Source organism: Passer montanus, unplaced genomic scaffold (assembly GCF_014805655.1).
Source record: "Passer montanus isolate IOZ18808 unplaced genomic scaffold, ASM1480565v1 scaffold44, whole genome shotgun sequence".
NCBI lineage: Eukaryota > Metazoa > Chordata > Aves > Passeriformes > Passeridae > Passer > Passer montanus.
The window spans coordinates 1060622-1083142 of record NW_024369262.1 but is presented as its reverse complement, the minus strand read 5'-3'; the positions used below and the strand labels follow the sequence as shown (position 1 = coordinate 1083142).

General features: G+C 49.4%; 2 protein-coding genes across 4 annotated transcripts in view; one reads left to right on the top strand and one right to left on the bottom strand.

Moving 5' to 3' along the window:
- ALKBH4 (alkB homolog 4, lysine demethylase) overlaps positions 1 to 1974 on the top strand; it is a 5785-nt gene extending 3811 nt beyond the window's left edge. The window contains exons 2-3 of the mRNA XM_039720650.1: positions 569 to 766; positions 1203 to 1974. Of these exons, the coding sequence (XP_039576584.1) occupies positions 569 to 766; positions 1203 to 1838 (834 nt within the window). The 3' untranslated portion in view covers positions 1839 to 1974. The remainder of the gene's footprint in view (positions 1 to 568; positions 767 to 1202) is intronic.
- Positions 1975 to 5653: 3679 nt separating this feature from the next.
- On the bottom strand, positions 5654 to 22294 carry ORAI2 (ORAI calcium release-activated calcium modulator 2). Of its 3 annotated transcripts, none has more exons than XM_039720745.1 (4): positions 20863 to 22294; positions 18492 to 18537; positions 15407 to 15647; positions 5654 to 10050 (listed from the first exon to the last, which is right to left on the bottom strand). In XM_039720745.1, exons 3-4 carry the CDS (start codon positions 15632 to 15634, stop codon positions 9505 to 9507), a joined length of 774 nt encoding a protein of 257 aa, XP_039576679.1. In that variant the 5' UTR covers positions 15635 to 15647; positions 18492 to 18537; positions 20863 to 22294; the 3' UTR covers positions 5654 to 9504. The 3 variants fall into 3 exon arrangements, with proteins under 3 accessions (XP_039576679.1, XP_039576678.1, XP_039576680.1); XM_039720744.1 differs by lacking the exon at positions 20863 to 22294 and adding an exon at positions 20227 to 20414; XM_039720746.1 differs by lacking the exon at positions 20863 to 22294 and adding an exon at positions 19711 to 20006.
- Positions 22295 to 22521: the final 227 nt, after the last annotated feature.

The window sequence follows — 22521 nt, the reverse complement described above, 5'->3', positions numbered from 1 at the left end:
GGGCGGCGGGGCGGGGCGGCGGCGGGAGGAGCCGGGGGCGGCGGGACCCCGGGGCCGCGGGACGGGCGCACGGCAGAGCCGCCCCCCGGATGGTGGATTGCTCCCCTCCACAACGCGGGGAAGGCGAGCGGGAGCTCACCTGAGCCTCACGTGTCACGGTCACACTCGTTTGTTACAGCTCAGCCCCGTGGCCTCGGAGGTTTTCATCAACTTTCCTCGTTCAGCGTTTATTGCTATGACAAACCGTGTCTCTGCAGCAATAGCCACCATTAATCTCCTTACACCTGCGGCCCTGAGGATCATCGGTTCTGCCCTGCCTTTCCAGGATAAAGACATCACTAGGAAAACAAACAAACAAAAAAAAAGTGGTTTCAAGCAAGCAGCACATTGATGCTGCAGCTGGAAAAAAAAAAGAACGGAATAGTTGTTCCCCAAAAGCAGCTGTAAAATTTCTCATCTGCAAGAATATTGTACAGTTTTCATGCTGCAATAGCAAGGTTGCAGGGGTAAATAATGGAAATGTCTTATTGTTTTTTTTTTTTTTCCTTTTCCGTTGATATTTCCACAGGGAGAAGATAATTTCACTTACTGTCCAGCAACAGGCCTAGCTAAAGGAAATGAGCATTCGGAATTTGCTGGCTGGGCATTTCCCTTTCCAGGGGTGTTCCTGGTGGAGGAGTTCATTAGTGAAGATGAAGAGTGTGAGATAGTGGAACTGATGGATCGAGATGACTGGAAACCATCACAGTCTGGCCGAAGGAAACAGGTTGGACTTTGGAAGCACATCTGATCTTAGATCCCTCTGGAAAAGGAAAGCTGTTTTTCAGTTAAAACCCAAAATATTGAGATGATTCATTAAGTGCTTTCCTTTGAAAGCTTTTCCTGAAATCAATGGCAAAGAATTATCTGTAATTAAAATCAACTTCTTGAAAAAATACGTGATAGTTACATCAGCATTTGATGGTGTGTGTTCAAGCATTAAAGTTCACACAATCTCCAAGGGAAAGAAATGGTTTTTCAGATTTGGTTTTACTTTATAAATCCCGAGAGATTAATGTAGATTTACTGAGTCCTTTTGCAACCTGGCAACCAGGTCACTGGAAGAGATGAGAACAGAACTCTGCAGGAACAGCCTCTCCAAAAAGACTTGTCCTAGATTTTTCCTTTACACTAGCTTTCCCCTCCCTCTTCTTTCCCAACAGGACTATGGGCCCAAAGTGAACTTCAAGAAGCAAAGGCTGAAAGCTGGCAGCTTTAGTGGCTTGCCAAGCTTCAGCAGGAAGATCGTGGCCCAGATGAAGGGCTGTGCTGTGCTCAGTGGCTTCCTACCTGTGGAGCAGTGTAACCTGGACTACAGACCAGAGAGAGGCGCTGCCATCGACCCCCACTTGGATGACTGCTGGCTCTGGGGGGAGCGCCTGGTCAGCCTGAACCTGCTCTCAAAAACTGTGCTCTCCATGTCCTGCGATGCAGAGGACACCATCCCATTATTTCCCATTTCCAGGAAGGAGGAGTTAAGCCCCGCTGCACCTTTCCCGCAGACAGCAGCGTGCAGAGCATCGGGAGAAGAGGGCAGCGGGTGCTTTCTGTCGCCCAGGCTGGTGCCGGGGAAGGAGGTGAGCGTGGCCGTGCTGCTGCCCCAGAGGTCGCTGCTGGTGCTGCACGGGGATGCTCGGTACAGGTGGAAGCACGGCATCCGCCGCCGGCACATCCAGCACCGCCGCGTCGGCATCACCTTCAGGGAGCTCTCCGCCGAGTTCAGCGCCGGGGGCAGCCGCGAGGAGCTGGGCAAAGAACTGCTGCAGATTGCCCTTTCCTTTCAAGGGAGACCCGTGTGAGCAAGAGGTTGCGTTTTGTTGGGAGAGGTGTAAAATGAGGCACGGAGTTTGTGTGACGAGGTTTATTTCTGAGGTGGGGCAAGGAACCAGGTGTGTGCGGAGATAAGCTCAATAAAATGGAAGATTTAACAAACAAGTAACAGGGGTGAGCTTTGAAACCTCCTGGGTAATGGGAGCTTTTAAGCCAAAGTCAGAAATGAGAGGTTGCATCCATTACCTGTGTTGTAACAAAAAAGCAAACAACCAGTTCTGAAACACTTAAATGAACCCAAGAAAGTTAGAAACATTAAACAGAGTATCAAACAGCCCTTGACACAGTTTCAGCCCAAGCCCTGGCACAAATTTTAAGCTTTCCTGGCCCATACTTGATACTGTCAGACTGGTTTGAATGTTGCATCCAGCCCTGGGGGTGCAACTGTCCCCTCACCCCCCTCAGACAGGTCCTGTAGAGACCAGGTCTCAGGGGAGGAAGGTAAGCACAAAACACTGAGAACTAATTAAAGTAATTTTCCTTTGCTGAAGATTCATGCTCTAACAATGAGGATTAATCATAAATTCCATGTGTGACCTGTATCTTCAGGGACCAAAGAGCAGCATTTGCAGAGGGCCAGTGCTGACTCTTTGGGCTTGGACAGAGATCAGACCAAAGGCCTGCACAGACTGTGTTATTTTCTGATCATTTGTCATCTCTGAACCCTGCTGTCAGCTCTCAGTAGCAAGAGTCTGATTTTGGGAATTAGCTGGGCAACAGACTGCAACCCTGGCAGCTATCATTTATTTTCCTGGCACTCCCAGCAGTCAGGTTTGAATCATGCCTCGTACCTAAGATTCAAGCAGTCATTTGCAGCAGAAGCTGATCTGAGGCCATCTGTCTGCTCTGAACAAACTTCTGTGCTCTTGAAAATGAAGTTGTGCCGTGGAAGAAGCGTGATCCTTTAATAAACACAGCCCTTCAGCACAGCCTCACCTGCAGCAGGAAAGCAAAAACACCACCCTGCCACCAGCAGGCAGTGCTGCCTGGCTTTGGGTGGCAAGGAGAGGGGACAGACAGATCTCAGTCCCTGCAGTGCTGTGCTCTGCCCCAGAAGTGCTTCCTTGGCACTGCACAGGATTCCCTGCACAGTGAAGCACTCCTGCCACAGGCACTGCCCTCTCTCCTCTGCAGGGGAGGTAGCTCTTCATCCAGGACAGGAATCAGATGGGTCAATCAGGATGTTTTTCATCAGTTTAAGCCACAAGCAGAGCCCTTTGTGAGCTGAGGTTCAGTTTAGTGCTAATTCCAGCAGAGATCTACTAGCAGGGCAGTCCCAAACTCCAAACCTCCACCCAGGTGGACTGGTGAGTGTCCTCAAGGAGCTCCAGCAGCAGTTCCAGCAGCCACAGCACGTCCCCTCCGATGGAACCTCTTCACTGCAAACACAGACACACAACAGGCAGGCCACACCTGCTCACAGCTCTGCCCCAGGAAATTCCTCATGGGCTGCAACTGGAAGAGGGTAGGTCTAGATTAGGTATTTGGAAAAAATTCTTCCCTGTGAGGGTGGGGAGGCCCTGGCACAGATTACCCAGAGAAACTGTGGCTGCCTCTGGATCCCTGGGAGTGTCCAAGGCCAGGCTGGAGCAACCTGGTCTAGTGGAAGGGGTCCCTGCCCATGGGAGGGGGTGGGAACTGCATGATCATTAAATCATTCCAGCCCAACCCATTCTGAGGCGTCCATCTCTCCCCCAAAAGCGTGCTGAGAGCAGCAGTTACTCACTTTTTCTGCAGCCTGGCATCCACAGGGAGTGGAATATTCCCAGGAGAGCACCTGGAGCTGCTGCTGGAGCAGAGGGGCTTTGTCCAAGCAGGAGGAGGAGCCTGCCAGCCTGGCACAGACACACAGGGAGGAAACCCAGCACAGGCTGTCACAGACAGAGCAAACACTGCACCTGATCCTCCTCACCCTGCAGTTCCAAGCCTCTCCACGGATCTGCTCTCTGCTCAGCACTCTGCAGCAATCAAGTGTTGCCATTAATGCTTGGCCCGAATTTCCAATGCTCCAATTTTACATTTATATTGTGCTCTCAGGCTGCTAAAACACTTTCTGTGTGCATCCCTGCTGCTCCATTCTCTCCACAGTGAAAGCAGATGATGGATTCTGATGAATCAGATTGCCACAATAACTTACACAGTGTTAGTTCATCTTGTGCTCTGCATTTGCTGGCTGAATTTTTCTGCCTTGATTGAACTATACAGGAAGCTGCTGTTCTTGCCAGAAGATTCCAGCTCTTCCTAGCTGATATCTTAAATGTGAAAAAATGCAAATAATTAAATACTGAGCCAAAAAGTGAGGGCTTTTTCTTGGTGTTTTTGAATTCCAAAACTTAATCTAGTCACTACACAGGCATTGCTGTGCCAGTCTTTTGACATTTTTCACCTGTTAAACAGCCTCTTGGGCATCATCCTCAGATCAAAATGCACACCCATCTGTTCAGTACTACTCCTTAATACTTCATATACATTCTCTCCTAAAAAGCCAGAAAAAAACCCCCAAACAAACAAACAAAAAACCACAAAAAAACAAACAAAAAAACCCCAACCAACAACAACGACAAAAAAACCAACCAAACAAAAAAAACCCACAAAAAAACCCCAAACCAAAGCAAAACAAAGCAAAACAACCAAAAAAACCACAAAAAAACCAAAAACCCAACCAAAAAAGACAGAAAATCCTGTTTCAGAGTGTTACAGAACATTCACAATTTACTGTCAAGTACCATAGAAATGTGAGAAAGGTATGAAGATGTTAATGAGCTCTTAAAAGTAATTTTGTCCATTAAGCTGCTATTATTAACAGAAGACAAACTTTAATGGTCTTCCTGTTAGAGGAGTTCCTCATCTCCTCAACCTCCTTGTAAGACTCGTGCCAAGACCCAGACCCTCATTAAAAGGAAGTACATCTAATTGTTATCTCCTTGTGCATTGCAGAAGGAGAACGATAATATCTGACCAAACCTTTTTCAAAAAGGCAGAACCCAAGTTAACCCATAAGAAGATGCTGCAGGACTTGAGCTGCCTTTCAAGAAATCAGTCTGAAATCACCAAGAAGCATAAAATTGAGCAAGTTTATCCAGTTTCTCTCACACAGCTGGACAATAACTGAGATACATTCGTTGTTCTACATTAAATATTGTTCATGCAGAGGTAAAACAAGAATAGGCAAAGCTAAAATACAGATTTTTTTTTCTCTTAGCACTCATGGCTGTCACACCTCTGGGCAGAAAGCAAGCTCCCAGCTGGACACACAGGGATTCAGGGAAATACTGTGCAAATCCAGCCAGTCAATTTTAATTACTAAAACTGCTTTGAAATAGCTGCAGGGGAGAGAACCTGCGAGTTAACCACAAAATATCCCCCCTGGCCCAGTTGAATTTGAATGCAGCTTGAGGGGGTGTTGAGGAAGCTGCCTTAGCAGTTGATGCAATGAGATTTAAAAGATAAGGGATCTGCAGCAGCAGGGAAACTCCAAGGCCTTTTGTTTGTTTGTTAGAAGGCAGGAAGGGAAAAGAAAGCACATTGTGAAAGGCAGGAGGAGCACCTCCACCCCCAGCCCAGCACAGGTAACCTCGAAGCAACCTGGGACTGCCCATCCCCACATCCCAGAGCCAGGGAACAAAGGGATGTGGAAAGGAAGGGTGTGGAAGGATGGGGAAGGGAAGGATGTGGAGGGATGGGGAAGGTTGGGAAAGGATGTGGAGGGATGGGAAAGGATGTGGAGGGATGGGAAAGGATGTGGAGGGATGGGGAAAGATGTGAAGGGATGGGAAAGGATGTGGAGGGATGGGGAAAGATGTGAAGGGATGGGAAAGGATGTGGAGGGATGGGGAAAGATGTGGAGGGATGGGAAGGGTGTTCTCTCTGCACCTGCACCCACCCCGGTGCTCTCCAAACTCTCCCAGGTACGGGAGCGCTCAGGGCAGCGCTCCCTCCGCCCGGGGCTCTCGCACGGAGTCGCTTTCATCCATCACATGCTCAAACCCAACACGACTCCACCTCTCAAAGGGGTCACAAAGTCGCCCCGAGAGCCTCCTCTGCACTGCAGCAGGGAGCCAGCCCGGCCCCGGGGCGATGTTAAAAATAGGGAGATCACAGAGAGCTGCCACTGAATGCTGCAAAGGGAGAACCCGATCCTGCTCCCTCCAGCTCGGCCGTGCCCCTTCTTTACTCCTGCCAAGATGGAAAGGGAGAGAGGAACTGCCTCCTAACCGAGGCTGGTGCACGGGAATGACACAAAGAATTGTTGTTCCCCTGTCCTTGAGAGTTCCTTCCCTGCTTCAGGGTGGGCAGGCAGGTCCCTGCAGCACTAGAGCCTGCAGAGGCATTTTCCTGCTGGGCAAAAAAAACTGGCCAAAAAAATAATCTGAAGCAAGATCATGGCTGTCCCTGTGCTAAGCTCCAGTGCAAAAATTGGAGAAACAGCTCAGACAAGGCAACAGCTGGTCCAGAGAGCCACAGCCCGGGGAGCTGAGAATTAGGGCAGCAGCCACCCCAGAGTGCAGCAGCCCAGAGCCCAAAGCTGGCACAGAAAGCCAACACAGCCACGGGAGATCCCCAACACTCATCCCCAGCTGAGGGTGGAACCCTTGGGAGAAGCATCTCCATGCAAGCACTGCAGGACTGCAGCCACACAAAACCTGGGACACTCCAAGAACGACAGACACCCCAGGAACGACAGAGAGGAGACAGCACAGGACAGACATGGCCAGGCACGGCCAGACAAATCCAGACGTGCCACGGAGAGCTGGCAGCCCTGTTGGGACAGCAGTGACAGTGTGGAAAGGCTGGCTTGACTGATGGGAATCCTGCTGGCAGCCACGGGGGCAGCAGCAGGAGCAAGGAGGATTTTCTGGAGCTGGAGCACAGAAACACCCAGCTGGACAAGTACAACATCCCCACTCCCTCCTTTGTGGATGAACTCCCGTGCCTGGAACCACAGGTAACATTTCTGTGACACAAGCCTGGACCCAACAGTGGTGAAAATGTAAATAAATTGCAGGAAGAGAGGCAGGAGCAAGAACAGCAAGTGCTGTTGTTGGGAAGGGAGAGGAGTTACAGCATGAAGGTGGATGGGTAACCTTGAGAATCAAAGAGCAAAAATACCCCCATGAGCTCCTCATGGAAGGGAGAACTCATAGCTCAGAGAGACACAAGAAACAGAGCTGCAAGCAAACACAGGGAAGCAAGTTATTACTCTGTTTTAGGAGCATTTGCCCTTGGGACACCATCCCAAACTGTACCTCAGACTCACCCTGGAGTAAGGTGGTCCCACTCCAGTGACAAATGCATTGACTTGAGACTGATCTTGAATGCAATCCCACCCAAGCCTGAACAAGTTATTCTACAAAATCAAAGCAGTTTCTGCTGCTTTTCTCAATTTGTTGTTGCAAAAAATTAAATTAATGCTCTGGCTGTTTCCAGACAAGCTGAATTGCTTTTGCAGCACTGTATAAACAGGGAGAAGCTTTTTAAAAAGATATTGCAAAAATGGTGCAATACTTTCCTTGAGAGTCTTCTGAGCCCCTCAGCACACAAGGTCCTACTATTACTGATGTTAAAGGAGAGTGCAAAGTACAGATCAGAGATTCATCCCATCTGGTCTGGCTCTGGCCTCCCAACAGAAATTCTGTTGGTACAGGAGCTGACACGTGTAGCACTTGGCAGAAAACTCAACTCTGATTCTGTTGTATAAACCTTTTAATTTTTATTATGGTAAAAAGAGGAGGGAGAAAGGGCAGAGTCCTGGGGAGTTCATATGAATTTCACGACCACCCCACTTCCTGGAGGACACTCCTTGTTTTTTGCATATGCACATGAGTACAGATTAGTCATTTAGCACACAAAGACTATTTTCTTTGCTGCACATCAGCCAATATGGTACATGCCAACTGCAGCAAGAACAGCAGATGAAAGCCACAGACACAGTGCTAAGCAACTTGTTCAGCAATGCTCACATTCCCATGTAAACAAGAGAGATGAGAGATGGTTTCCCAAGGCCCTCAACAGAGAGGAATACTGGGATAGTCTCACCCTGCTCCCCTGGGGTTTGCCTGCACTCTCCCTTCTGGGAAGCTGACATGTATTACACTGCCTTAAATCCCAGTGGAATAAGGGCCCAGGGTTAAATAGAACATTATAAACATCCTTAATGATTTCAGAAACCTATAAGGCCTCGGAGACTCTGAAACTGCAGTTTTGGAGTGCAGAGGAGGAAACTAGCACAGGATCAGGGCCAAGAAAATGTGCTTATGCTTCTTGCAGCCCTGTGTGTCAGAAAGTCTGACTTTCCCTTAAAAGAGCTGATGATTGCAAAACACTCTTTTCTCTCCACAAAGTTACCAAAAATAATAAAATCGGTTTTCTTTTTTACAGAAGTTTTCATCCACAAGGATGCTATGGAATTTACAAGCTTCCCTTGCTAAGCAACACAGACATGCAAGTGTCATTGTCTCAGCTGCTGAAAAAAGAAATGAGCTCAAAGGAAAGGGATAGCTCTTTAATGGCACACAGCATTCCTGCCAGATCCAGCTCCATCAGGCTCGCCAGGACTGCTCCAGGTTCCATCAGAGAAGTCATTTGCTTTAGTGGAGGAAGAAGGAAGCATTCATTTCTGACAGAAAAAATGCTACAGCCAATTAAAAAAAGAAAAAAAACCAAACCCCAAATGATGAAATAACACAGGACTGGGCTTGTTCTCTCCAGCAAACTGAGCAAAGGCATCACAGCAATGCACAAATGAAGAAGACACTGTGGCAGATTTCTACAATACTTGCTGTCACTCCTCTACCTCCTTGAAACTTGCTTTGTTAGTCCTTCAAAGTCTTGTCTCATTAAATTCCCTGTCACTGTTCTGTTTTAAGAATGTCCTTGTTAAATCTAAAACACCTGTAAGCCTTCCCTGGGCACTCTTGCCTCTTACTGGGAAAAAACACAATCTTGGCACTTACTCAACCTAAGGTGACAGATGCCACTGAAGAAAGTGTGAGAGAACTTCCCAGCCTCCTGCAATTCAAATTTCTACATCCCAAGCTATAAAAATATAGTAAAGAACAGCAAAAAAAGAACATAAAAGCTAAGGCTGTTTTCTTTCTGGTTATGTATTTACAGAATACTTGCTTTGGAACAATGGTGATCAACATTCTCAGTTTCTGTTGTGCTTTCCTGGATGTCCTTGAGTCAGCTGCAGGTACCCACATTAATCAGCTCTGCTCTAGGAATGAGCTGCCAGTTAATTGTGGCTGCACTGACAGCCAGGGAGTTCTGACATGTAAGACAGGTCCTACACACACACACAGAGACAGAGGTTTTTGGGACAGCCGACGCAGTTTCACTTTTGGCAATGGAATATTGCATTTGTAAAAAATACAGATTTTTGGCTACCAATGTTAAGGTAGATAAAGTTTTGACTTTGAACACCACGGCAGTGTCAACTTAAGTACCAAGTGTGTGGGACCAGAACCAGGGCAGAGCCCCCAGCATGTGGAACAGCACAAGAACCCACAGCTAGAAATGGCAGGCAAGTAGCATTTACAGATTTAAGCCTCCAGAAAATCCATCCCTGGTGCATCTCACCCAGCAGCAGACCAGGTATTTTGCTCTCAGGCCTGGCTGAGCTGTGTGCAGGCTCTGTCACACCACCTGCATGCCTCTGTCATGCCCATCTAGCTGCACTTTCAGTTTGTGGAGCTCCTCGATCTCCCGGTTGTGCCGCTCCGTTTTGTGCCGCACCAAGGAGCGGTAGAAGTGGATGGTGAAGACGACAAAAATCAGACCCACAGGGACCATGATGATGGTGGACACCAGTGCTGACTGCCACCCCGCGTGGCTGCTGGGCTTCTCCACGTTGGTGGTCTCGTTTTTCAGGATGGAGCCCACTGGCAGGAATTTTATCCAGCACAGGAGCACGACTTCGGCCAGGAACAGGAGGATCCCCAGGACGGTGGAGAAGCCCCAGGCCAGCTCGATGTAGGGGTGCATGCGCTCGTGCGGGGACTCGCTGATGGAGTTCAGGTTGTGGATGTTGCTCACGGCCTCCACGTTGGGCAGGATGCAGGTGCTGATGAGGAGGGCGAAGAGGTGAACGGCCACCAGCACCGTGGTGCAGGCGCTGAAGGCGATCAGCAGCATCTGGGGGTACTTGTACTGCACCTCCAGCTGCACCTCCACCATGGCGACCTGGGCAAGGAACAAAGAGCTTGTCAACCTGCTGCCTTTCCTCTTTTCAAGGCTTTCAGCCAGAATAGCATCTTGATTCAGGAAGAACACCTAAGGTCAAGGATGCACTCCAGAGCTTTTTGGAACGGCAGCCCTGATGGATCGCTGCTGTCACCCACGAGGACACACACACTGCCTGTGCTGTGGCCCTTCTGAGACCATGGCTTTCTCAAACAACACGTCTCTCCTTGCCACCACATGAACTGCCCCAAACCCAGCACACAACAGAAGGAGCTCATTAGATGCCACGTGGGGCTGAGAGGCAGCTAACAGCCTGCTGTAACCCACCATCACACCCTCTAGTGCCACTCCTTCCTTGCGGCTGCAGCACAGGAAGTTTCAGCTTCAGGAGTGTAAAGAAATGCAAAACCAAGCAGCTCCTCTGGCCAGTGGCCAGCCAGGTTTCATTACCCACCATGGGAAGCACGCAAGCTACTTTACAGCTGAAGTAGCCCATAGTTAAAATAACTGCCTTCTATTCTCAGAAGAGTTTACATTTGTTTTTATTACAAATATGCCCAGATAAATAACTTTTAAGTTATTTATATCCCCAAATTTCTCCCTTGAGAGGTAATAACTTGGTGGTACACCCAGCAGAGTGGACAGCTACCGGCTTATGGGTGTGCTCAGCTACTCAGGAGTCTGCTTCCCAAAACAAGAACTATCACACAGCAGGTCTCTAAAGCTATTTTTACTTTAATCAAATAAACCTTAAGAAGAAGAATATGTGCAAAAGAGCAGGAAACCCTTTTGAGAACAGAACTGGAGTCCTGTTAACTGGTTTAGCTTAAGAATTCTTACAATTAAGCTACCTGTGAAGCAAACCAGTACTTCTGTGTGGTGGTATCCCTGAAAGGACAGCACTGCTAAGACAACTTTCTGCTAAGACAACTTTCTGCTAAGACAAGACACAAAGCAATGGACAAGATTATCAAACATTTCTCTCTAGCAGCTGGCTTGCATCTGTAGCTGCACTTCATGATTTGCAGAGAAGTTAACTTTCTTGGCAGCAAGGAAAACCTCTGGTGATCCCAGCTGACCTGCTGCTCCAGCACAGCACAGCTTGCTGGAAAGAAGCCCCTCTAAGGAACATCATGAGAAGGCAAAGTTTCAAATATGCACTCGATTCTGGGACACAGAAGGATTTTGCAGAACTGACTCATGATTATGTTATCCAGACTTCACATGAGACTCCCCTGAGCAGCCATTTCAGGCTCTGTATAATCACCTGCACCACTTGCTCTGGCATTACTTGTCCATAATATTATTTAGGCACTGGAAGATTAGGGGTATGCTCATGTTGTCCCTGCTGGAAGCCCTGAAAAGGATTAAAGGGAATGGAAACCAGCTGGCATGACTGCTGCCTTACCTACATTTGCTCTGAAAACCATCAGATCACAGTCAAGTCTGAACACATTTACCAGCAAGCAAGATACAGCATGCGTGGAAAATGGTCAATCTCTACAAGCCTGGATTTTATAGCTACATCAACTATTTAAGGCATTAAAGACAGCAAAAATACTGTGACAGTTCTTGGGCATTCCCAGCCTTCTGTTCTGACCATGAGCATGTTGGAGTTTTACCTTTGTTTTTATCAGCTCCTGGTTGCAGTTTACAGTAGTAAACAGTACAGCAGTTCTTGTTGTATAGCAGAGAAAATCCTAACACAGGACTGGCTTTACTGTCAATTGCAAGGTCAATTTAATTAGAACAGATTTCATGTTGCCTTGTGTATGTTCCCTTTGCAGTTCCCCTTATATTGATTTGAGAGGGAGGAGATCAGACTTATTCTCTGCTTCACTGTACAATGAATTTGTACAGCACTGTGGCTGCTGGTCACGCCCCATCAGCCAGGAAAAGCTGCAGGTACATTGTTCATTATGGGGTGCTGTAACACCCAGAGACCCAGCTGAATGGGAATTGTACCTGCATGTCCAATTTATAGCTTTATATTAAAGCTGAAAGCCTGGCTGATGTCAACATATCAATTTCTGCTTGTTATCCTTCACATGAGCAGCACTTTTCAGCTAATTGGATGTTTCCTCCCAGACTAACCTATTCCCCAGGGCGAGCTTCAGCTGTGCAATGTGATGAATTTTTAACACTGACTGATGGCTCGGTAAGAGGTATTTCAGTGAAAAACACCAACAATCCAGATAGGGCAGCAAGGCAGAAAAACAGCTCATTTAACCCAAACAAGTACTGAAAAGGTGAGTGAGCTCTTACTGCTTTACCCAGCACAGGCTGTCATGTCATTCCCTGACCGGGATAAGAGAAAGAGGACAAGCTGACATAACCCATTTAAAAAATCATTAAATAAGCTGTCTAGCCTGTAAAACTATTAATATGTCATGTTTGATACAATTATACTCTTCCATGTAATAACCCTCCTTATTTTAACCTCTTCCCAGAAGCAACTTTGCAAGGCTGAACTCTCTGCCAAGCCATGGAATATTTCAGCACAGGTTTAATTTTAAGCTTGAGAATAACCCAACTGAACTCCAGAATTACAGGATCAAGGGCTCACAACATTTTAGAATTAAACTGCAGTTAAATTACATGCAATGATGGTGGGGCTTAAACCAGTATAGCTCAGACTGTCCACAACAAGGATGTTATTCATTTTGAGAAATTTAGACCAAGACAGATAATATCAAGCAAAAGGATGACAAATGGCTTAACATAAACCATGACACATTCACACAGATGGTTTGGCAGACTGTAAAAACAACCACTTCAGTAGATCTGTCAGGGTTTTTGTTTTGTTTTGTTTTTTTTTAACCAAACACATATCCTGTAGCAATTGGACAAGTATTGAGAAGATGGATTAGCAGTAATAGCTCTTATTTCCATCAGGAAAATTATTAAGGAGGCTTCCTAAGCTGCCTCTAAATTTCCTTTATTTGCAGCCTCCTTGGGGCAGATGCAGCTGCCCTACAGCCCACCTCCAAGCAGATCTGGCACTGGAATGACCCACATCCTCCTGACCTGCCCCAGTGCTCTGCCAGAAATACCAGAGATGCTAACGAGGAAGGTTTGCATTATTCTGCAGCCTGTCCAGAAGAAGCTGGATCAGAGCCATGGCCTGTTGATTAAATATCCATCAGCTCGCAATAATTTCAGCCAATATGGAGCTAGCTTGCATCAAACACACTGACAGGGAAGTAAATAAAGCAATAGCCAAGCCCTGGATGACATTTGTTTATGTAGTCAAATGCAGTCAGGCTTTGGGGAAACTGTTTAATAGAATCACAGAATCGTTCAGACTGGAAAACACCTTTCAGATCACAGAATCCAACCATTACACCAGCACTGCCAAGTCCACCACTAAACCATGTCCCTAAGTGCCACGTCTACACATATTTATCTCTAAATAACTTCTTTCATCAATAGCCAAAGAGGTGCTCTTATTAGAGAGTAAACATCCGTGTACTAAACTCCTGCGTACCCGTGGAGAAATAACCCAGGAGGAACAAACACCTCAGCTTTCCAATCAGCTGGGGAAAAAGCTTGCTAATAAAGAGAATTCCTTATTGCAAGAGATTTTATTTCTTAGTTACAGATTTCAGGTCTATTTCTTATGTTAGGCCGGTGAGCATAATTAACACTACTTGTACCTGTGTATATTCAACTGCACTTTAAACAGTTCAAAGAGAATGTGAAACCAGTGGTTAATCTTGTGTGTTTGCCAAGGACTTTCAGTAACTTTCTGCTGTAAGAGCTGAGAAAGCATGATTTGTTTTCAGAGACGTGGTTCAGCCCTGCAGTGTGGGTGGGCTGCAAGCCCTGAGTCCCAGTGGTGCCAGTGACAGCACACCCCAGCAGGGACACCTTGTGGGACCATGCAGGTAGATCAGTCCCCAACAACACAAAATGTTAATTTCATAACTGTGTTAAAGACAACAGTCACAACAGAACCCCAGTAACCAGAGGCACACAGGGCATGCACATGAGAGGCTTTTTAGAGTAAGAAAACTCCTGCATGAGAGAAGTCTACAGAAGAGCACCCAGCTTTCTCAAAAAGAGGAGAGACATTCCGCCCCTGCAGCACACAAGTTTGGTTACAAACCAACACAGACTTCGTGAAAAGCTTTTAAGAGCATCTTTTGCACACAGCCAGTGAGTGGAGAGCAATGACAAAGCAACTGAGCACCCTGTCTCCACTCCAGCCTGCTCCCACTGAAACCCCTGCCTGCAGCTTTCCAGCTTCACTTTGGGTGACCATCTTCATCATCCCAGGCTGTTGTAATGTTATGGATGATTCATGGGCTGGGGGGCTGGGGGAGGAAAAAGCAGTGGAAGAAGCTAAAATAAAACAAGAAAGGCAATCTGGAAAGTTCCTGAGATGTGTCTTTCCCTCCCAGCTTCTGAGCTGCAGGATGAAACATCTTCACATCATGTCCCACGCCACCCAGGCACTGCCCTCTGCCCCTCTGCTGACAGACCTCGGGAACAACCAGACCTGCCCACTTCCTGAACAGGAAACCTCCCCCAAACTGGTTTCAATTCTCACTCACAGTAAGCAAAAGCTGAGGGGAGATAAAGGGGCTCACACTAACACAGCTTACACAGGCCTGAGCACTGGGCCACTGACTGTCAGTCTTGTTTATTTGCTCACCCCTGACATGGTTCTGACCTATGCAAATCACTTCCAAATAACACCCAAGTGCTGCACAGCAGAAAGCAAGCACCAGGGATCACTTCCAATAGGCAGCACTGACAAAAATACACCAGGTTTGGCTCCCTGCAGGCTGCAGAGCCCTCTGACACCAGGTCTGAGGCTCAGGGCCTCTTCTCACACCTCAGCGGTAGAACACGATCTCCCTGATCACACTATGCAAACTTCACTTTGGCAGACTGTGACCCAACCTCCACCTTATTTTAGACACCATGACCTGAGAAAACACGCAGAGAAATTAAAATAACGTTCAGGACCATAGCAACCACAGGGGTCTGAAAGTGCTCCACACCCAAGAGCAGCCTCGCATGAGGGCAGTCAGCCTCGGGCCAAAGGAAGTCCTGGATTGCTTAGCAATGCTGCTGGAGCCATTAGGATCACTTGCAGGTAGGGGATTAGTATTTTTAAAGGGCTGACTTGGGAGTGTGTGGGTTGGCTGTTAGACAGCTCATGTATCCCTGCTGCAGTGACAGAGCCAGCCTCAAACTTTGCAGCAGCAGCCAAACAGAAGCCCCCAGGCAGATGCCTCCTGTCTCTTCAGGAAACAACTCCTTGCTTCTTCCCAGGAGGAAAACACTGATTAATAGTTGATTTGAGGCAACCCAAAAACCTTCACAATTCAAATAAAACACACGTTACCATTGCAAATCCAGAGAGCAGAGCAGAGGTCCTGCTGGAGGCTTTCAGTTTGGCTCGGCTCAGGTAGAGTTTTCTCCAGGAGAGGGCTTGCACAGAGTGGTGGTTGGACGTGACCAGTTCCAGGTAGCTGCGCCGGACCCAGTCCCGATAATCCATGCCCTTAGTGCCGGGCTCAGAGCAGCAAGCAGGAGTGGAAGGATCCACCGGAACGTTTAATTCAGAACTCATGGTGAGAGAAGTGCTGAGGGAACAAAACAGTCATGTTCAAGAGGGGGGGTGGTGGAGAGGATGAGCGTTAACTACTGGAAAAGCTGCACTTGAACAAAGTTGCCCTTTGTTCAGTGGAAAATGATGGACCAAATAACATTACACTTGGAATTCAGAACTGAGAAAAGACCATCCATGATTGCCAAAAATGACCATGACAACTAGGAAGGATTACAAAGGTACACTCGGCAACTGTCTCAGCAGGAATTCAGGAACGCTGCACACCATCTGGATTTTCATTTCAGAGAAGGCACCTCAACTTTGCCCTTTAATTCCTTCTCGCTCATAAAAAATTGTTTAACATAAATACACTTCGCCCCCATCTTATCTTTGTTTTGATTTGACAATTCATTTCCCAGTGCATCACGGGCCGGCTCCAAATGCACCTCCTTAGAGTATCAAACAGCACTTGAGGGAGTCACTTTTTGCTCCTTCTTTGGAAACCATTCCTCCTGGGTTACAATGCGGGGTGTAACCAAACTGAGTATTCTGTTATTATCTACATTATTCCTGATGAACTGTTAATGGCCGCTTGCAGGAGCTGCAGGGTGCACACCCGACCCCCCCCAGGCTGCAAGCTGGGTGTCAGATAAGGGAAGGAGGCAAACCGTGCATGGCAGGGCGGTGCTCCATTGTCTTCACAAATTGCTTATCTCAGCCGTGATAGCTGCACCCAGCCCAGGGGTCATCCCTGCCAACGGGCAGCTGTACCACCTAGGCCATAAAGGACTCCCAGAATATCCCGTGACTCACAGCATCACATCATTCCACTGTGAAATTCCTCGCTCCGGGGGAGGTGCTGAACCTTCCTGCCTGAATCTGGCCGTATGTAAGTGGGCAGTTTGGGGACACGAACACAGCTGCCACTGGACATGCAGGGGGGGACCTGAACTGCCACAGGAGAACCAGAGCATCCCCAGCACCACTGCTTGATCAGACTGCAACCATCACCTCAACAACACTGCAACCACTGCTTGATCAGACTGCAACCACCACCCTGACCAGGCTGTACTCTGACTTTGTGGGTTTAAGCCATTTTTCATCTTGCATTTACTGCAATCTTTCTATTAAATTGTAACTCTGACCTGAAGTCTGTCTCAAGGTATTTGTGTTGGGGTTCATCTCTCCCCCGGTTTAGTTTCAAACCAGTACACCAGTTTTTCTCAGTTCAACCACTGCTCATCAAAGCTCAGTTTAGATGGGCACAGTTCTCCCCCAATACTCACAGAGCTGAACGCTGTGCAGGGTTAGCAAATGAACTTCCCAAGCTTTTGCAGTGGGAAGTTAAATTTCCTGAGCTGCTCACACTCCATTTATCAGCCACATCTGACCAAGAATCCTGTTCCCTTACTTCCACCGGTGGCTCTGAGCAGAGGGCAAGGAAAAGGCAATTCCAAGGGTGAAAGCAAGCTGCTTCCAGGAAATTCCATCATCTTCAGATTCAAGGGATCACACTGAGAGATGCATGAAAGCAGCAAGAGTACTTCAGGTGGTGGAAGCCTTACAGCACGTGTCCCCAGGCTGCTGCCAAAGGGCTCTGGTGATCCCCAGACACAGAACAACATCCATGGAATGTTTAGTGCAAAAATGTCTCAACTCTGACACACATCTGAAACTAACCCAGCCTTCCAAAAAATGGAAACCACGGTTCCTTGTTTAACCCCCTCACTCACAACTCCACCACTGAGTGCTGTGCTGGTGGCAGACAGAGCCACCAGAGCTGCACCTTCTGGCTATAAAACACTCACCAGATCCCAGGAGGAGGAGATGCTGCCCAGAATCACACCTGGTGTGGCACTAATTAGTCCCAGCACCACCTCTCAAGGTCACAGGCACCTTTCAGCCCTGCCTGTGTCCCCCCAGCTCCCCAAGAACTGGGGCCACGTGGGGACGGCTAATAAAGCCATGACTGCTGGGAGACTTGGAGAAGTGGAAAGATCAAAAGGACATCAACTCCCCACAACTCTGAATGCTGTTACTAAAAGGGAAGGAAGCTGTTTCAGGCACAATAACAAAGAATAGCAAAGAAAGCACTGCAGGGCCAAGATTGTCCCTCCTGAACATGGGGGGGCTTTCAGGTTCCTGTCCCCTCAGACATAACAAGGATGGCAGCACAGGATGATTCCTGGGCAGGTTTTGACAAGGCCGTTATTTCAGCCCCTGGAACACTCCAGGAAGGCTCCTGACCCGCTCAGGAATTTTCAAAATATTTAAAAGTAACAAAAAAAAAAGCCCCAAACAAACAAACAAAAAGGAAAGGCCCACTAGAATATTCATGCCATAATAAAAACAAGAAGAGAAACAATAACAGGGACAAACCTTCCTGCTTGATCTGTGTTTCCAGAAAAGGCAAAAATCACTTATTTTACAGAATAAAAAAGCCTCCTGGGAGGACTGGAGGAAGAAACAATCTGTGAGCAGCAAAATGATGAAGCTGTTTCCTGTGACAACATCCTATGTGGATCCTGCAATGTATAGCATGGAGTGAATTCACTCCCTTTGTCCCCAGCTGGGACAGTGATGGCCTCTCCTCTGCCATTTAATTTCATAAAATACTTAGGAACTTTCTATGTAAGAAACTTGACCCCTGGGACAAATTCCATTAAAAAGACAAATGAATTTAGAGGTTACAGAGAGAGGGCAAGAGAACCCAATCACATCTGCTTCTTCCCTTAGAAAAATAAGCTAAAAATACCACAAGGCTGAATTTTCTCTCTGAACAGCTCAAGAGATGTTCTCAAATAAGTAAACAGCTTCAGAACAAAATCCATAAACACAAATGTAACCCAAACAAGCAGTGCCAGGATGTCAAACTCACCTTGCTGGCTATGGACATGGAGGGACTGGGTGGAGGGCTCCAAGGGCTGAAACACAAGACCAAAGAAGAATTTTACATGCAGCGTAGCTGGAGCAGTTTTATTCTGGAAATGCTTTTCAGCCTGTTATCTGCATCAGGGGAGGCTCATTCTGGAGATTTCACCTTCCTGCCTTGCGAAGTTAAAGGTTTAGGACACTTGTTCTTACAGAAATAACTCTCCTACAGGGTCTGACTGCACAGTTGAGCTCTGGATGGGGAATGAGGAATTCTCCAGAGCTTTTCCTCAGGCAGCCCTGGCAAGGTCCATCCCAGCTGTGTCTTCCCTCACTTCCCCTGCACCACCGACGCATCTGACCCCACTTCATCCCGCACTGGGAGCACAGAAAGCTCTCTGTGATTGCTCCCTTATGTGGATTTTCTTAACCTGCCAAGTGCTGTCCGTTGGAAAAGGGAAAGCCTTTGCCTCCTCCCATCTCAGCGCACGTGTGGGGATTTCTCCACAGCTGGGGATGAAGCCCACACCACCGGGAGCTGAGCGGGTTCCCTGCCACCACTGCCGTGCTCGGGCACCCACAGAGCACTGGCTCTGCAGCACCGGCAGCTCCTCTGCCTGGTTTCGGGGTGCCAGCCCCCTCCTCAGCCCCAGCTTTCTGCCCCACACCAACAGTGATCTGCGGGTTTGTGCCAGTCCCCTTCTTTCCTGTCTAACGTTGTTCAAGCCCCTGCAGGCCACGGCTAAGCCAAATCCCGAGCCCTGTTACTCCACTCGGATGAGTTCAAGCGGTCTTTACCATGGGAAACTCCTTCCTATGCTCTCGTCTGGCCTGGGGCTCCTCCAAGCAGCCCTTCTGGGGTGTCAGAGCTCCCAGGCAGGGTGTGAACACCCCACAGGTGTGGCCCCGGTCCCACCGCCACGCTGGGATCTCCCCACGGGGCCCCTCCTTCCCAGCCCCCTCGGCACACCCGGGGCAGGGGGCGATCCCGCACTGCGACGATCGAGGGTCTCCCCTCAACAGCAGCCCCAGACAGGGCATCCCTCAAGCCAGCATGAGCCCACTCCCAGCGAGGACCCTTCCCTGCAAAGACAGCCTGGACAGAGGATCTTTCCTAGGCAGGACAAACCCCCCACCACTGCATCCCGATCCAGCGTCCCAAGGATCGCCCACAGCTCCTCAGGCAGGACGGGACCCAACCCCTCGATCCCGTCTTCCAAACGCACCCTGGGCCAGGGTCTTTCCCGGCTGGAGGCGTCTCCCCCGCAGCACTCCAGCCAGAGCATCCCTGTCCGGATGTGTCCCACGGGAGCCGGCCGGCCTTCTGCACCCCTGGCACCTCCGGAGCACGGCCGGACAGGACGGGACCCCCTTCTCTGCCCGGGGCGGACCCTTCCCGTTCACAGGGGATTGTCCCCAGCGGCAGGATGAGGCGCACATCCCTCCACCACCACCACGGCATTGCCCCCGGCCGGGCAGGACGGGGCGCGTCCCCCCCGCACCGCCCCGGGCAGGGGAATCCCTGCTCAGGCAGGACAAAAACAACTCCCCCAGCACCCCGGGCAGGACGAGACCCCCTCTCCCGGAGCCCCGCGGGCAGGAGGCGCTCCCGCCTCTGCCGGGCGAGCCCGCCGCCCTCCAGCGCGCCTGAGGGGAAGCCGCCCGCTGCCCCGGAGCGCGGGCCCCGCCGGGGATGAGCCCCTGCGGGCGGGATGCGGCCGCGGGGGCGGGCCGTGTCTCACCGCGCTGCTGTCCGGGGGCCGTGCCGGGAGCCCCGGGAGAGGGACGGGAGCGGAGCCGGAGCCGGAGCGGGAGCGGGAGCGGGATCAGGATCGGGAGCCGGAGCCGCCTCCGCCGCTGCCACGGCAACGCCGGGCACCGGCCACGTGACCCGCAGGAAGAGGGGGGCCGCGCCGCCACGCCCCCGCACGTGACCGCCCGCTCATTGGCCCGCGGTCCGGCTGGCCACGCCCTCCCCGCGGCGGGGGCGGGGCCTGGGGACGCGACCCCCGCCCTGCAGCGGCCGGCGCCCCCCGCCCCTGCCCGCACCCGCACCCGCGGGGGAGAGCCTGGGGGCTCCGGGGTCCCCCCAAACCGCGATGGGCTCGGGGCTTACAGGGAAAGGAACCCCCCCCGGCACGGAGCCGTGCCCGCAGCGCTCGGGGGTCCCGCTGTGAGCATGCATCTGTAGGGGGAAAAAAATGTCTGCGGTTCCCCAAGGTCGCAGTCGGGCTGAAACCCACCCACTGGTAAAGATGGTAGTGGGGCTGGACCTTGCGTTGCCTCTGAATCTTGCCACAGAGAAGGTATTGGTGCAATGGGATGCAAATGTGCTTTTATTACAGTTATTAATTATACAGCAAAAAGTCGCCACTTACATAAGTCAAAAGGCAGCGCTGCTCTGCCTCCGCCGGGCTGAACCTCCTCCGGCTGAGCACAGGCTCCCTGCGAATCCCGACTGCTATCTCCCTGCACTCCTCCGCTATTGACTCAGCAGGAAATCCTGTATAAACCCATCAAAAGGATAGGGACAGCCTTATGGGAAAGAGAGGGAGTTCCTGCCCTGGAAATGAGATAAAGAAAATGCTGAAAGGCAGCACAATGGGTCAGCTTTATAACAGGGTAATCCCATCTTCCTGAATTCCATTCTGCCTGGGGGAGGGAACAAAGGAAAACAATTCTTAAAAACCTAATAAAGAGACAGATACATGTTATCCTGAGTGTGCTTTTCACCTCTGAGAGCAGGAATACCCCTGCTCGGGTTCAGCACAAACACTGCCGTCTCTCAGGCTCCCACATTTGCACAAACGCACGCACAGAGCAACTTTAGCCCTTGGAGGGTTAATCTCCATCAGAGAAAGGAGAGGGACTCCTCTAGAAAAGAACCCAGAGCACGAATTTAGTGTAAGCAGGTCAAACTCCTTGGCAGTTCCAAGCCTGTACGTTATTACTGCTTTCTTGGTGCCCTATTTGGAATAGCAATCAGTTGTGGAGCTGTTCCTATTTTACTATGCACGGGAGCACTTCCCCTTTCCTACTCCACGGATGAGGTTTTCCCCGTTTTGAGGTCACACAGTATTTGCATTTTATTCTAAACGAAGAAACATTCCTTGAAACCTCCCTTTGAAGTGCTTTGTATTCTCAACGAGCTCGTACTGCCACCAACAACCACAACAGAGTGTTTATGGGAATTCACAGCTACACCTACCAAAGGCAGCTCCTACTGCTACACTCAGCCACCCCGGCGAGACAGAGCATGAGGCAGATGCCACCTTCACCAACATGCTCTCTTTGCTGTTTATGGATTTCCAACTCAGCATTCCCAGAAAACACAGCATGAATAATTCAGCACGGGCATCTCAGGGAGGCAGGATGAGGCCACACAACCTGAATTTATTTAATCACCAAGACAAACTCGAGTTCACCTTCCTCATGGCTGAGGGAAGCGTGTCCTCACTCAGCAGCATCTGCTCTGCTTGATGCAGAACAGCATTCAGCTCAAAAGCCTGACAAACTCAGAGGCAGAACATCTTTATTTGTGAGACTCTCAGTTCTTCTCTGCCCATAAAAATCCCTCACGTTTTTGTGGTTCATTCTACAACACAGAATCCACAGGGTTTGCCTGCCCTAAGGGGGATTTGTGTGAAGCAATGCTCATAACTAATCTCTCCACAGGGAAAATGGATCCTGCATCTGAAAGAAACACTGCCACAACTTGCAGCACCTGCCCCCGTGGAGACTGAGCAGAAAAGAGTTCCATGCAGATCTCTAACCTGGGGGGCAGTGGGGATATGGACCTGGCAGGTCAGAAGTTATCCAGCTCTGAAGCCCTTGGATATGTACAGAGGAACTAAACACAAACATCACTTGCACTTGGCCACATCTGCTTCCCAGCCACCATGGTAACACCATGGAGAAGCCATTACATAAAGCCAGCTCAGACAAAATGCAGGATTTCTGGCAGCAATATTCAACAAAGGCGAAATCTAAAAAGAGATTCTCCCTTTTTACTGTTTTTGCTTAAAATAATCTGGCAT

What these genes read in the sequence shown, in the direction of transcription:
- ORAI2 (XM_039720745.1), bottom strand. Translation starts at nt 15,634, where the DNA reads ATGAGTTCTGAATTAAACGTTCCGGTGGATCCTTCCACTCCTGCTTGC. An exon ending in TGCTCTCTGGATTTGCAATG is followed by an intron (nt 10,051 to 15,406) that starts GTAACGTGTGTT and finishes TTCCTTGCCCAG; the next exon opens with GTCGCCATGGTGGAGGTGCA.